At 44.6% G+C, this 16,229-nt stretch overlaps 1 protein-coding gene across 1 annotated transcript in view; it reads right to left on the minus strand.

Moving 5' to 3' along the window:
- Positions 1-12,719: 12,719 nt before the first annotated feature.
- The window catches only part of TNFRSF11A (TNF receptor superfamily member 11a), a 29,233-nt gene continuing 25,723 nt past the window's right edge, over positions 12,720-16,229 (minus strand). Inside the window, exon 11 of the mRNA XM_058833197.1 lies at positions 12,720-16,076. Within this exon, the coding sequence (XP_058689180.1) occupies positions 15,697-16,076 (380 nt within the window). The 3' untranslated portion in view covers positions 12,720-15,696. The remainder of the gene's footprint in view (positions 16,077-16,229) is intronic.

Below are 16,229 nucleotides of genomic sequence, written 5' to 3' on the forward strand. Positions count from 1 at the left end.
AAATAATTATATGTAAGAAACAATATACTTTTCTCTTTGCTGGTTCAGCAAGCTCCTTAGTAAGGGGGGAATAGGGATCAGCCACTAAGTATTTTGAGTTTGACCAACTTGGCCTGAAAACAGCACCACCTAGAAGTCACTGGTTCTCTATGGGGCAGTACTTAGAAATCAGAAACCACCTGACTGTTTTGCAAGCATTTTCTTATTAAAAAAAACCCCAAACCAATAATGAGATGAATACTCCTCATTCTGTGAGTGGATTTTTCTCAAACTGAATAAAATCAGGCCATTGCTTCCAGCTCTGCACTAATTGTAAACACCCCTTGCTCCCCTACTGCCACATTTTCAGTATGTTGTGAGCCCAGAAATATGTCCTTGATAGAAAAGTCAAGCAAGGATGGCCATCAGTTCTGGGGAAGAGGAGTGGGGAATCACTCCCTTCCATCCCAGACAGTGGGATGTTTACAGCTCCAAACAGCTGCAGTAGAAAGGCAGGAACAGGCCAGCAGGTTTGATCAGAGGAAGTGGCAAATCCCAGCGTCAAGAGGGAAAGAGCCCTGAGTTGCTTAACTCAGACAAAATAGTTAAAACACTTAATTTTCGTACTTGTTGATGCAATTTCAGTGCCTCCGTCTGTAACATCTGGTTGCCTTAGATACATGAGGTAACTACGGCAACTAGTTATTACAGGGAGAGGGATAAGAAATAGATCAACATTACTGAATTTGGCAGGCTCCAAAATAGCTTTTCTGTAAAGCAGAGCCAGGTGCAGAGGGTACAACAGCACCATGGGGCAATGAAAGACAAAGGTGGCCACAGCAGGACAACACCCTGGCATTAGGCTGCTTAAGCACCTGGATGCATTCATTACCTCTTTAGATGTCCTTGCAGCAGGATTGCTGGCCAGAGTACCAATACTGCTCAAAAGGGTTGCCCAGTATCTGTATTGGAGCTATCTTCAGTTTAAGCCATACCCTCCCCACCCTACCCTCCCCAAACATCTCCCTCTCAAAAACAAGGAAGGTGTTGGGAAGTACTAGCTGTCCTCCACAGATTTCTAACTAAAGGAGGGATTTATGCGGTGAAAAGCTGTAGTGACCAGAATCACTGTGAACCTGAACACACATCCTAAATATCAATGCTCTAATGGCACAACTGACACCATGCCTTGGTGATGTAATGTACTGTAGTGCACAAAACAGATCATAAAATGATGCACAGTTCTTGTTAACTAACCATTTTAATGCTTTTTAGAATTATTAGTTAATGTGTTGGAAGGTGAGCCGCTTTCAGGCTGGGTTGTCTTCCCCGCAGAAAGTCATTAAAGTGCACTGAAACACCCCAGTGACCTCCTTGCTCCAGACAGTAGGGAGGAGTGGGTGTTCCCAGATTTGAAAGTGAACCATCCAAGACTGCCAGAAAGACATGTTTGTGCCCGAAATGTCTGACTTTCTTTCTTTTCTTTTTTTTTTTTTTTCTTGGCTTGCAGGAAAAGCTGTGTTAATAAATCCTTAATAAAGGATTGCCTGAAAAGCTGGATACATGTGCTGTCTGAATAGCCTTCACCAGGATTATTCCCACACAGAATTTTTCCCTACATAGCTAGGACAAAGCCTTCATTTCATATTTGACTCAAAACTACAGACATTTACAGAAAGAAGCCAGCACCACTGTTTCATGTGATGCATTTCATTAAAAATACCTCTAAGATCAGGGTGTTACAATAGCCAACCAGCCCTGGTTCTGCAAATGAAAAGCATCATTCACTAATCCTGGCAGCACTATATTCCAGACCACAAAGGGCGCTGCTTATAACACTGTTTACATATGAAATCTGAGTGTCTAAACCAGAAAGTCCCCACCTTTTCACCTCAGCAGGCTGCTTGAGGGAGGTCTGCACAGAGTTTTGCTTCCCTTAGGATGGTTTTCTCATTAAACAGGCTAGTTGGTAACTTATATAAGTTTGTATTTTTCCCAGCAGATTGCCCTCTTGGAATTCTTTGCTGTCTATCTTCAGAGATGAGAACTGGTTAGATGAACAGAAATGAGATTCAGTCTCAGTAAATGTAAAGTAATACACACGGGAGGAGTAGTGAGAGCATTTTCAAGCACCTTAAGGGCTCTAAACTAAGTACCTCAATTTCATAAAGCGACCCAGGCGGCAATGCATAGGTCAGTGAAAGTCATTGCTTAACACATAATCAGAAATGTTGACAATATATGAGAAATCTTAAAGAATGGGCTGTAAGTTAAAAAAAATAAAAAAAAAAGAAAGGAAATGTTTTAAGACCGTTTCAAATGACTGAGCACTGGGAAGACTGTGGTATAATATAGTGTATTTACTGATTAACATATTTCAGAAAAATGATAGCAAGGGTTTGTAAAAAATAGGAAGTGAGGAACCTTTCCAATTAAAGAGTGATCTGAAGGAGTGAAACTGTATTCTTTAGGAAGCAGAAAACTGGGAGAGGGCCTGACAGCAAGGATGGGGAATGAGAAATGATCTGGAGATACCAAGAGCTTCTCCTTTCCCCTCTCCCTAATAAAAAGAGGGGATATCCAGCAAATTAGAAGATGTGAAATGCACAATATCAAGAAGAAATAACTTTTACAGAATCTATACATTTTAAAATGCTGTGGAAATTGCTGTGAAAGCAGTCTAGGAGGTTACTGCCTGGATACCCTTTCCTATTTCATACCTGCACTGCAAACACCGGAAGGACCATGTGCTAACTCTCTGGGCAACTCCCCCCCATCACTGGCTGAAACCTTAGCCTAAAAGAAACCTGAATGAAAGTGGCCACGTAGCAAGGTGTATGAGGTCTGGCAGCTGGGAGATACGCTCCACTCCACTTCAATATGGGGCTGAAAGCCAGCAACAGAGAGGCAGTAACAAGTATGTGATGAAACAGAGCTGCAGCTGCTGGTTCAGCAAATATAGGTCAGAGCTACAAAACCTTAATCTATGGAGGAAGCATGAATGTCAAAAAAAATAATCAGATTCAAGCAGGATTACAAGTTGTGTGGGTTACCAGAGCCCTAGGAGTTCACCTAAATTAACTGATAGAGAATTTATCTCTTTCTGTGTAGATGCAAATGGGACTAAGCAGCAAGACCTTCTGAAAACACAGTGACCTCGTCTGAACTTTAGAAAAATTGCAAACTTTTCCTACCCAGCAGGCAACATAGTTCCAGGACCTTTCAACAGTGGTGCTGTAAGCTCACCTCTGCAGTCTGCTGTTTAGACACTATTAGCTGCAGAGTATTTGAAATGGGAGGGCGAGTAGAGGAATGGGGTCACAACCCACAGCTTGGCATAGAGGAGCAAGTCATTGTTTTGGGGGACACGATCCACCAGAACACTGGTGCATCACTGTATGCTAAACAGAGGTGTGTATAAATGTTCAACAGTGAGCACCACTGCGTGTTAAATAGAAAACAGAGAAGCAATCTAAAGTCAGACAGAAATTACTCAGAAGTCAAATAGGTTTTTACCTGTGGAGAAGTTCCCTTTTGACAAGTCAAAGCCTTCTTTAGAGCTTTATTGCCTGTAAAACTGTTGGAGGTGATTGCCTCGCTGTCACCAAATTGCCTGTTAATGTTGCAGCCACTGAGGCAGCTGCGGAGGAGGACTGGCAAGGGCAGGTTTCCTGCTGTAGGCAGGAGAAGTAGAAGGGCTGTTAGCAAAGCAGGTGCTTGGGGGTGGAGCAAATATGTAAGGTGAGGAAACATTCTGACTTCTACGCAGAAAGTGAAGTACAGGCATCAATTTTGTGAGACCTTTCCAAGAGCATTTCTCTGCACATGTGCCATTATTTTTGTGTGGGCCAGTCACACAAGCAATTCTAGGTGCAGGATCCCTAATGATTCCAATGGGAAAGCTGTACTTGGGCTGCTTGCAGAATCCAGGAGTCCTACGTTGCACATAGAATCTTTGTTACTTCAGCAGCCCGAGGAGGGGATAAACTGCTCTAATCAGACATCCCTTCCTGGAGGGAAAAGAGACCCTTCAAGTCGTGCTCTTTGCAGACATGCATCTTTCTCACTGTCAATCTGAAAAGTGACATTGATTCTTTTCTCTGTAGCAGAACCACAATTACTTAATTTGTAGCCACTGGAGCCCATGGCAAAAATTTTTGAGAAAGGAAGCCAAGATTTTCACAGCTGACTTGAAACCTAGAATGAAGAAAGGCAGAAGAAGACCTAAGTCTACTCAAAATGGAGTGAACAAGGTCCACCTATTCTAATGGGATGAGGGGTTAAGACCTCTCAAGGAGCAGGGTGAAGTAAGACTATAACCTCAAGATTAGGCTCTTCTTTATAAAGCCACACAGAGTGGTTTGAACTCTACCCATCTTTAGTCATTCCCTGATATTCGGGACATTAAGCCCTGCTTTAGTCTACACAGGCAGAAGAGTAACCTGGGCTTTGTGTGATGGGATCTGCATTTTATAGGACTGGATTATTGAGACTGGTTTGAACACAAAAAACCCAAGCAGACTTCTCCATGGCCAATAAGATTCTGAGGCTCACCAGCCTCCTGTGAGATAACAAATGCTTCACCTCAGGTGAGCCCAGGTACTGGGAAAAGATGTTCAGCCAGAAAATCTTTCTGGCACTTTTGTCTTTAAATCTGTATACATGTAACTTTGGGGAAAACAGAAAAAAAAATTCTTTATGAATTAATGCTTTTTCTTTAGGGTTGTATACCATGTATTTCCTATATACTATTAATATTACTTATCAGCATTGCAGTACAACATTCACTCTTTAACCAACCATGCAATGCCTCTGCTTTGTTAAAAGCAAACCCAAATCTCTTTGTGTTGTTTTTTATAAACTTTGAATCTGCTCACAAATATTCTACTATTTTTAAAAGTGTGTGATTGCTACTAGTGAATGAAAGACTATCAGGATATTGCTAGGCTGCCAATATTTGCTTTAAAAATGTAATTTTTTGTAGTAGCTGTGTTACATTTCCATTCCATGTTTGTTGTTTTTTTTTTTTTTTTGGCTGCAATATGTAGTCCTTTTTCATAAATTTACAGTCTTATATTAATGTTTTCCTTTTTAGTGTGTATATATATATATATATATGCTCTTCACATCTAAGCTAGATTTTGGCTATACATCATGTTTTACAGAAATGGCAATGGGATAAAAAACACACAAATGTATTCCATCTTTAAAACCCAAAGTGTCATCATTCAGACTCAAAAGTTCAGAGGTTATAGTAGTTAAAAAGGAATAATTTTCTCTGTGCTAAGCTTATTAAGCAGAATACAGTCCTTATTCAGGAAAGTAGACCTGAGTTAGACTCAGCAGGAAAAGAAATGCTTCAATATAGTAATTTTCAATAGAGTAAATTTTAAGTGATCTTTTTCTCTATTAAGAAAGGATTTTTTTTAAAATTTATTTCAGAATTTCTACTCAAAAGCAGCTTAGAAGTGAGAAGACTTCTAGGAAATGATTTCAAATGGAGGTAACTCTTGTCCCAGTACAACAAGAGTCAGATAAGAAAGCTTTAATTCTAGTACAAAACAGTCTTTGACTTCAAAGGTTTAATTTCTAGCTGGCACAGGACCAATAAAACCAATAATTTCCTTTTTAGATTTTGTTTTTTACTAATTGAATGTCTGTTCTTGTAAGGCATGTTAGTGAGTGGCACACAGTGCTGGCTGCAGCCCAGCTCACTGAGCTCCTGAGTTTATCCATTTGGTAAAATACATAATTATGCGCATTGTGTGCACAGAGCCCAAGGTCCCACTGACTTTGTCAGCTGATAAGATCTCATTTTAAGACCATCAGCATCTGTTCATAAGTTATTATTCCTCCCATTCAGATTTCAGTTATGTTATCCGTTGTGGCTGTTTATCCTCGTTGGCTAAGGATTTCAAAGCAGCTTCAGGGATTTAGATACATTTTCCATTTTGAGTCCATATTTACATTTCCTTGAAGAACCCTGGTCACCCTATTTATAGACCTTTGTTAAGCTCCGTGACAGCAATCCTGTGTGCTTTGGGCACAACATTTATATATTTCACTTAAGGACTGGTCAGTGGGTGACATAGGCTAAAGCATGTATTTGAAGAGCACAAGGACAGTATGTTCTCATTCTATATGGTGGCCTGAAAATGAGAATAGAGATTTGAACCATGGCAATGGTGACCTAATTTAGACATCAGGAAGAATTATTTAGCCATAGAGGAAGTGACACACAGGACTATGCTGCCAAAGGTTGCTGCAGTGTTTCCATCTTCAAAAACAGTGTGGCCATCGGGTCAAGGGAGGTGATTCTGTCCCTCTACTCCACCTCCTCCTGTAGTGGGGCATCTGTCTCTGGGGTCCACAGCAGAAGGGAAGGACACTGACCTGTTGGAGCAAGTCCAGAGGAGACCAAGATGATCAGAAGGCTGGAGCACCTTTCCTAGGAGGAAAGGCGGAGAGAGTTGGGGTTATTCAGCCTGGAGAAAAGAAGGCTTTGGGGTGACCCAGCTGTGGCCTTCCAGTACCTAAGGGAGCCTACAAGAAAGACAGAGAGGGACTTTCTACAAGAGCATGTAGTGCCAGGACAAGGGAGAAGGGATTTAAATAGAGTAGGTTTAGGTTAGATATTAGGAAAAGTTCTTCACTGTGAGGGTGGTGAGACATTGGAACAGGTTTCTTAGATAAATTGTGGATCTCTGGAAGTGTTCCAGGCCACGTTGGATGAGCCTCTGAGCAACCTGCTCTAGTGGAAGGTGTCCATGGCAGTGGGGTTGAAACTAGGTGACCTTTAAGGGCCCTTCCAACCCAAGCTGTTCTCTGGTTCTCTGACTTTAAGGGTAGGTTGTATAGTATTTTATGTACAGCCGTGTCTCCTTTCAGGCTGTTTAGGACCCCTCTGGCCATGTGGCCCTGCAGTTTCATACAGCCCGGGGGTGAGGAGAGGCGAGGACTGCTGAGGGCACCGAGGGCAGGGATGGCCTGCCAGGACCTGCGGGCCGTCGCCCGAGCTCCGCTGGCTGCGCCTCGCTTCGCTGGCCGAACAGCAAGCAAGGTTTCTTTCCTGGCTGCTGGGAGAAGGCATGCCCGGGGGAAACACCGGCTTTCGGAGAGAGGTGCTGGCTGCGAAGCGTGCCCTCTCCTCGGCCCCGCTCCGGCCGCCGCCGCCGCCTCCTGAGGGCACGGCTGCCCTGCGGCGCCACCGCGCGGCCCCGCGGGACACGGCGGGACGGGGCTGGCACGGCTCCCCAGGGAGAGCCCGGAGAGCCGAGCCGAGCCCTGCCCCTGCCCCTGCCCCTGCCCCTGCCCCTGCCCCTGCCCCTGCCCCTGCCCCTGCCCCTGCCCCTGCCCCTGCCCTGCCCTGCCCCTGCCCCTGCCCGCAGCGCTGGACGCAGGCTGACAAACAGACAGACAGACAGACACACACACACACACAGAGCATACACAGACACACATACAGACACACCCACAGAAACACACACCCAGAAACACGCACACACAGACACACTCACACGACACACACACACACAGACACACGCACACACAGACACGCATACACAGACACACAGACACACACAGACACACGCACACAGACACACACACACAGACACACACACACAGACACACAGACACACAGAGACACACACACAGACACACGCACACACAGACACACACACACAGACACGCACACACAGACACACAGACACACACACACACACACAGACACGCATACACAGACACACACAGACACACACACACAGACACACACACGGACACACGCACACACGGACACACGCACACACAGACACACGCACACACAGACACACACAGACACACGCACACACAGACACACACAGACACACGCACACACAGACACACACACACACAGACACGCACACACAGACACACAGACACACAGACACACGCACACACAGACACACACACACACAGACACACGCACACACACACACACACACACACACACACAGAGACACACACACACACACCGAGACACACACACACGCCCACGGCTGCTAAAGGTGTCACATGCCCGACAGCAAAAAGCGATCTGCCTTATTTTTCCATGCAGCGCTGTCAGGTTAAAAACATCTGCTCCGATCTTGCGCTGAAGTTATCACAGACATGACATTGGTTCCCTTCAGGAGAGACAGCCTCCACAAAGGCGTTCTTTGTGCATGCTGGCGGCATGGGACACACACCACACCGGGAATTCTAAGTTTCCATTTTGATCACGTTGCTCAAACATGAGAATGAGTCACCCACCGTACTGAAAACCATGACCTTTGTATTTACACTGAAAAAGGAATGATGAGCTTAGGACAGGGAAAGAAAACTAGAGGGAAGGGGAAAAAAAAACAAAACCAAACCCATAAACCACGCAAACCCAGGCATATCTTTGCTCTTTGAAAAAGAACAGCTGATGTTATTCACATGCAAGTTAAAAAAGTTGTGGCTGTGATTTGCTTTGTTTAGTGTATCTGCATGAACTCCAAAGGAATTGTGTCAACAGCTCTACAGTCCCTGCAGCAGGCATATTCTGGTCACAATAAAGCAGGGCAAAGCATTTTGTGTCCATTCATCCAGTAAAGGAACTATGTGTGATATTTTACTTAGAAATAAAGTCCATCTTTAATTTAGAGCAATCCTGCCCCTCAGCCATCCTCAGCAACACACAATTATCTGGCAAGGGAAAAAAAGTGGTGGTGTGGAAGAGTTGTTACTGTCAAAGTAACCAAAACATGAAGATCCAAAAGGAAACAAGACTTACAAGACTTTTAAAAATTATTAATGGGACAGAATTCTTGAGTGTGTTTTTCCATCTCCTCCTAAGTAAGAACAAAAAAACCACTAAACTGATTTCTAGTATTTTTCGTCAACAAACCACCAGCTGTAGCATTTCCTACAGGGCAGACAGAAGTGTAGTGCAGTGGACCCAAATGGGACCTGTGAAAGAATACGACTTTGAAGAGAACAGACTCAAAGGGTATCAATATTTAAATATAGTAGGCCAGCCTGACTGAGAAAACCCAAGCATTTAAGTGGATTTATTTTTTTATTCCTCTGCCATACTTGGAGCATCTCTTCAGACAAAGGGGACAAAATCCTGGCAATGATTGTTTTGTGTAAGTGAAGCCAATGAACTGGACAGGTTTCTAATGTATCCCTGAAGTGTGGCCCATCCAGCAGACAGGTTGGATCTATGGGGTGTGGATGAATAGGGGTTACAGGAAACATTTATGAGCAGCCTGCTGAGACAATCATTAGAGCTACTTGCATCCATCTCACTCTCCAATACATTCAAAGAGTGTTCTCAGAAGAAAATTTGGCCGTGCACCAGTGGACAGCTGCATTTTAAAGTGGAAACCCCTGTTAAATTAAAATTTTCTGTGTTATAGCATGAGCTCTACCATCTGTTGTCTAGCTCATTTATGACCAGTTAAGCTTGCAAAAAAAACAACAAAGAACTGAAATGATGCAAAAGGCAAATGTCCCTGGGGAAACTGTTTTGTGTTTCCCACAGAGAGCAAGAACTTTTGTGCTTGAGTGGTGCCTACAACACTAAAAGGGAGATAAATGAATGTTAGAACTGAACAAAACCAGAGAGAATAAAGAAAGTAACCTGCTTCCTAAGGATATGTAATTGAGAACTGTAATGGCAGGCCTGCATGCTAAATATCACCTTCTAGATACTCATTTGAGGTGCTTCAAATAATTGAGATTTCATATAAATAGCCTTCCATTATAATCCAGTGATGATCAATAGGAACAGCCTATTGATGCAGTGGTTTCTGCGTTTGAAATGGTTTGTCCTCATGTGCTGCTTATGCCAAATTTCAGTTGATTTTGTATTCACTGATTTCTTTTGAGAGAGACACAGGCCTGATTTCATCTGACGGAAACCCTGGATGAGTTGCCAGCTGCTTCTTTGCCTGCCGGACAGAGGAGACTGAGGTGTCATCAGATAACACCTGATACTGGACACTGGACATGACCAACCCTCCAAGATGCTGCTGGCCATGATGCCATTTCCAGAAGAAGCAAGTTGCTGTCTTCCCCCAACATCTCTACATGGCAGTGGGAAGAGGGAACACATCTTTACGAGCTTCAGCCCTTGCCTCTCACCCTCCCCTTCTTACAGGTGGGAAATTTCAAGGCCCATTTTCAGGTACATGATAAAGTTTGTTGACCTGTAACCAGACAAAGGCACAACAGTGGGACACTTGGTGAAATGATAGGTTTTTCTATCATTTTAGAAACCAGCTAAGGAAATGGCAGCAGCTTCTAAGCTTTTGAGGAAAATAGAAAAGGTGGACGAGAAGGATGTAAAAGAGCCATTTGAGGCCATGGGCAAGGGGACAGATCAGCTGGATGTCTTTGGGTCAAAATCAGAGGAGTTACCATAAAGGAAGTGCTTGTGGTAGCTGTCTGCTATGGAAGACCTGATGTGGAAACAGATAAAATCTTCTTCAAATAACTGAAGACTGGCAGTGGCAGCCTTGGCTGCACTGATAAGATTATCCTAAGGAGTGTGAAGAAGGTAAGTAACAGAGTAAAACCCCAGACCTTCTTAAGAGCAGAGTTCATCTTGCTGAGGGAGCTGTCAGGAGGTATCCCAGAAGTCTGCCTTGAAAGCCAAAGGTGTTGAGGATCACTGGGAGACTTTCAGACAGCATTCTCCAAGCACAAGAGCAGTTCATCCACTTAAGCAAGCACAGCAAGAAACCAGTCTGATTAAACAGTGAGAAACTGAAAGAACTCAGATGCAAAAAAAGGAACATGAGAGTGATGGAAAAAGGAACAGGCTTCCAAAGCAGAATATAAAAATACCACTCAGGCATGCAGAGATGCAGAGGGAAAGGTTAAAGTCCAGCCACAGCCTGAGCTGGCAAAAGATGTCAAGAATAGCACGAAAGTACTAACATCCTGTAGTGTGTGTTAGCAAGCAGGACAAGGAAAAGGTAGGCCCACTGTTGAGTGGGGTTGGCCAGTTAATTACAAATGACAGAGAGAGACCTGAAGATTCCTTTATGCCTTCTTTGCCTAGCTCTTCAAGAGGAAGGTCATGCTTCCAAGTCTCTATGGAATCAGTGATGAAGCAAATAACTGCTGACAGTGGAACAGGGCTGATTTAGCTGAGGTATGTGCTGGCTTCTCCCAGTTGCCTTCTTCTTCATGCCCAGAAATAGCTTCCAGGAGAGTCCACTCCATAATTTTTCAAGGTACTCAAGTGAGGTTGACTCATCTGTAATTTCCCAAATCTCTTTTTTTCCATTTTTGTAGATGGGTGTAATATTTGCCCTTTTCCAGTCAGCTGGGACTTCCCCCAAACTCCATGAAATGTCAAAGATGTTGTAGTGTGCCTCTGCAATGACACTGGCAAGCCCTCCCAGCAGCTTTGGATGCATTCTGCCAACTCCCATTGTCTTGTGTATGTCCCACTTGTACAGGTGGTCTCAAACCACCTGAGCTCCTTTGTTCTCCTTGGAAACCCTTCCAACAGTTCCTGTGAAGCTGAAATAGGAGTAATTTCATGTACGACCATCTTCATATATTGTACAGAAATGTGAGACCACCATTAGAAACATGAGGGAACAGACCTGTCAACTTTGATTCAAATGAAAACTTGTGCAACGCCCAGGGACCAACCAAGTGGTGAGGCAGGCTAAGAAATGAACCAGAAGAGCTGTGGTAATCCTCAGCCAAAACAAAGAAACTATAAGGCAACTAGCCAAAAGAAGAAGAAATAAAAAAACAGTGTTAAAACATGTCTCACTGGACATTTGGGCATCCTCACCTACCACAACAGGGTTCCTTAATGTTATGTGGTCATTGTCTTGTTCAAAATTGTAGAGAATTGTAATAAAGCGTTTTTTCACAAAGTTCATGCTTACGAATGCTCACAGTTTACAACACAACAGATGTTTAACAATTTGACAAGTCAGCTGGAGGGCCTGAAGGCAAGACTGAAGCAATGCTTGCTGCAGAGACAACACAATCATCTTGGAGGGCACAACCAACTTGGATGCCTGGCAGAAGGAAAAACCCAGCAACCTCACTATCAAAGTGAGAGCAATGGGAAACAGGGATATATGCTGGGGTCTGCCAAGGTGCTGCTGAAGGGAATTCTCCACTCATGGTAGATTATTTTTAGGGCACTGCTGCCTAATGAGCATGGAGGTATCTGATTAAATGAGAGCTCTATTAAATACCTGATAAGAACAAAGATATCTTTCAGCAGGATTCTGTTTCATGATAGACACAGGGGTATAATTGCTCAGATACCATCAACATGATAAAAAGGAGGAAACTTGAATGGACAAATAGAAATGACATTTTAGTGGTGCTGCTCCCAGGTATGCTGTAAGCCTTGCAGAGTAACTTCCAGTCTCTGTGTAAATACAGCAAACTACAGATTAACAACGATTACCGTCTATATTGATCTTCAATGCCGTACTGTGTTCCATGGGGACAAGAGGGGCTGCTCCAGGGCCCTTGTTTTCCCACGGCTACATGCAGAATTACTCCTGTTCTGCCAGGTCTGAAAGTGTCTGACTTTCAAGAACACCTAGTATATTCACCAAGGATAATTCATGTGACTCCTCAGACTAAAAGACTAGTAAAAATGAAAACTTCAGGAAGGAGTTGGAATCGGTGCCTAGTTCTCAGCAGTAAAGCATTACCACACCAGGTCTATGAGAGCTCCTATCTGGCTTGGTGCAGGTGCAGAATATGCATTGCAGAACACACTGTGGAAGGTAAGCACTTCTTGTTAAAATAATTCAACATACAAAAAATGTTACAAAAGCCTAACTAGAAATGTAATCATACTCACATTTTGCTCTTTTTCATTTTTCTTTAAACAGGCAGAGGCATATAATAAGGTATTTCCCTATTTATTTAAATAAAACCTTCACCTTTTCTCAAATAGTTATTTCAGATTTTTATTACCATTAATTACATGTATTACAATAGCAGCCAGAAGCTTCCAAATTAGTGCCCAATGCACAGGTCCCTGTTGTACAAATAGATGCTAAAATCCACTCCCAGCTCCAAACTGATGACAAATGAAATCATGAGGATAAAGAAGTCCCTTTGGGATCCTTGTCTAAGGAGACCCAGGCAGAGACCCAGGGAACATGCAGCATGCTAATGGCTGTGATATTGTTTTTTCATTTTGAAAAAGACTCTGGAGGAAGAAAAAGAACTAGGTCTGTTAGTGCATCATGTTTCCCATATGGGACTCATTTCTTCATGCTTGCTGATGATCGTAGTTTCAGTCCTTGCTTAGTAGGAACCTGAAATTCAACAAGTGAAAAATGTGTCCTCACTGAGGACACATAGTAAATTCCCATTGTCTCCTTTCAAACCAGGATTTTGAGCCTGCTCTCCGGTGGCAGTTACAAACCAAGGGAAGAAAGAAGCTGCAGAAGAAGAAGAAGACAGACCTGGGTAATTTACCCAGACATGAGTGCAAGAATTCAGTCCTGCCTGCCCTATAAATGGGGCTGGTTGGATGCCTTCCAGCAGGACTGATGTCTTGGAGAATGCTTTCCAGAAAAAAGCAACTGAAAAAATTAAGATGAACAAGGAAAATAGCTATACCACCTTGCCTGAAGGTGATGGTAGTTCTGCTTCCTTGTCCATATTGTACCAGTGCCTAAGGGATACAGAACTACTCCAGAAGAGACTAGAAAGAGGTTGTAAAAGATCCAGCAGGAAAGACAAAAGAATACCACAGACAAGAGAGCCTCAGTCACACACCTTCAGAGAGGCAGAGGTAGCTTGGGCCATCACTGAATGGGACATTCTACCTGCCTGTCTGAGTCTGGGCTAGGGTGATCTAGTTTTTCAAAGGCCACATAGAGGTGGAAGTGACTGGCTGTTCATTTTCCCTTTTTACCAGTCACCCGAGAGACAGTCTTGAACATTTGTACTGAACTTTACATCCCAGATATATAAACAATGCAGAATTATTATCCGGAGAGGTGAAGGTGGCTAAGCCCATCCTTTTGTTTTATGCATGAGAAGCTCATTGTGACACAGTGATCACACTGCCAGCTTTGTAGGTGCTCTTTCCCCACAGAGAAGTACTTCTGCAAACAGCAGCTATGCAGTAAACCCCTCAGCTTTAAAATCTTTCTGGGCAGAAGCCCTCCCAGCCAGAGACCTTTTCCATCAGCGAAGCCAAAACTACACTAGGAGATCCCTTTGCTGTCTGGCAGGAAACAGAGCACTTGCCCTCTTAAGGCTCCAGCTGCAGATAGATTCCTGCAGCACTTACATCTGCAGGAGAATGTCAGAAAATTATCCCTTGTCAGGAAATCATTAAAAATATTATCTTTTTCTTTTGGGAGATCCTTAAGACTCTGTTCCCTTCATCTTTCTCTCCTTGGTAGCTATTGGAGAAGGCTGTAGGATATTGGACATGAACCAAAGCCAGCCGAGTAGCCAAGATTCCCTTCTAAATACAACTACTATTATTCTTTAATGCCAAACCTTTGGTCCCATTGCTCATCAGCTCTCAGTGTGACAGAGGCTACTCTCTGACTTCAGCTTACACAGGCCAGGTTCTGGAAATAGCTTCATGCTACCTAAAGTAAATCTCTGCCTATAAATGAAAATAGCAAAGGGAATGACAAAATTGTTTGGGCAGATAAAAGAACAAGTGTTTGACCCTGACCAATTTCTCCATCTTTGGGTAATCCCTCCCTCTCATGTAACTCAGGAAATATGCACAGCTGGTAGTCACAGACTCTTTCTCCACCTGCTAGCAGCTCTTTGTCTTAAACTATAGTGATGTTACTCCTGCAGAAGTGTACCAGGCACACATCACTCTCACCTCCAGAGGTTTGAACTCCTCTGGAGAGGTGCAGTAAGGCAGAGGTAAATCAGGGTCACTATGAATGCTCTTTGCTCGAGATTAATCTGACATACTTTTAAAGCATATCAGCTGTATTTTGCATGCTATCATCTGCCTGTGGCAGCATTACACACACACAAGTCAATAAGGGGCAGCCCAGGACCTTGGCTCTGGTGCTGATTGCTGATTTGGGACTGGAGTGTCTGCTTCCTTGGGAAAAGATGGGAAGGGATGATGCCACCTGCCACATCACCGCAGGGAGGCAAAGGCTGCAGCAGCACCATGGCTTCCTTCCACCTCCAAGACCCAGTAAAATGGGTACAGCTTAGTTGCAAAAAAGAAACCCTGAGGCAGAACTCAGGTGCCCCCACGAATCCAGTCCATGGCCACATCGTGCCCTCTCCAGGAGCACCCTGCACACCTGGCCAGCAGTGCTCTCTGCCTCAGAGAGTCCCCAGGTCAACAGATCTCAGTTTCCTTTTGCCACTTGCTAGGGAGAGGTGGCAGGGAATGGGGGGCAGGCAGGGAGCCCATCTCCCTGTGGGGAAGAGGAGAAAGCCCTGCTGCTGCTTCTGCAACAGGGGCAGCACGCCCGGCTTCACGCGTGCGCCCATCCCCATCGGCCACCTCCACCCAGAGCACCACCACCACCACCACCACCGACATGTGCGCTGTGAGGGTCCTTCCAGCTGTCAAAGTTCCCAGGAGACACCAGGGGCAGCAACAGTCTCCCAGTCTGTCACAACACCCAGGATTTTGGCATCACGGCAGTAGCCTCGTCGGGGGCTGTGTGCCGGTGCCGTGGCCCACAGCGAGGACACCATGCCCCCTCAGTTCAACACCTTCTCTGAGAAGTGTCCCAGCTTCCCTTCCTCCTGCACGGGCTGGAAGGCTTGTCCGCCACAGGACGGGCCCCGCTCCTGGGCCAGGGCTCCACCAGGCCACCGTGGCCCCCCACTCCCCGGGGCTGGGCGGGCGCCCTGCAGCTCCGCACACTTCTCCTTGTAGTGCTGGGCATTGCCGGCAAAAGTCTCACAGCGGCTGAGGTTCTCCTCCTGCACGGGGCTGCCCACGTTCTCCTCGCTCAGCCCCGAGGCTGTTGCCCCCTCCTGAGAGTTTTGGCTAAGGTAGACAACAATGATGTCGCCCTTGAAATTCATTACTTGTCCACTTGAAATAAAGGTGGAGTTGCTGTTTCCAGTCACACTTCCTAAGGAAGGAGGGGGGAGAAATAAAGACATGATTAATATTTTCCCCTCACAAGGTGGACACTTAGTGCAATGAACCTAATCTGCTGTGGTGGCTTTGTTCTTGTTCCATTTTTTCCCCCGTGACATGAGGATGCTTTTATAATCAATGCCTT

Source organism: Poecile atricapillus, chromosome 2 (assembly GCF_030490865.1).
Source record: "Poecile atricapillus isolate bPoeAtr1 chromosome 2, bPoeAtr1.hap1, whole genome shotgun sequence".
Taxonomy (NCBI): Eukaryota; Metazoa; Chordata; class Aves; order Passeriformes; family Paridae; genus Poecile; species Poecile atricapillus.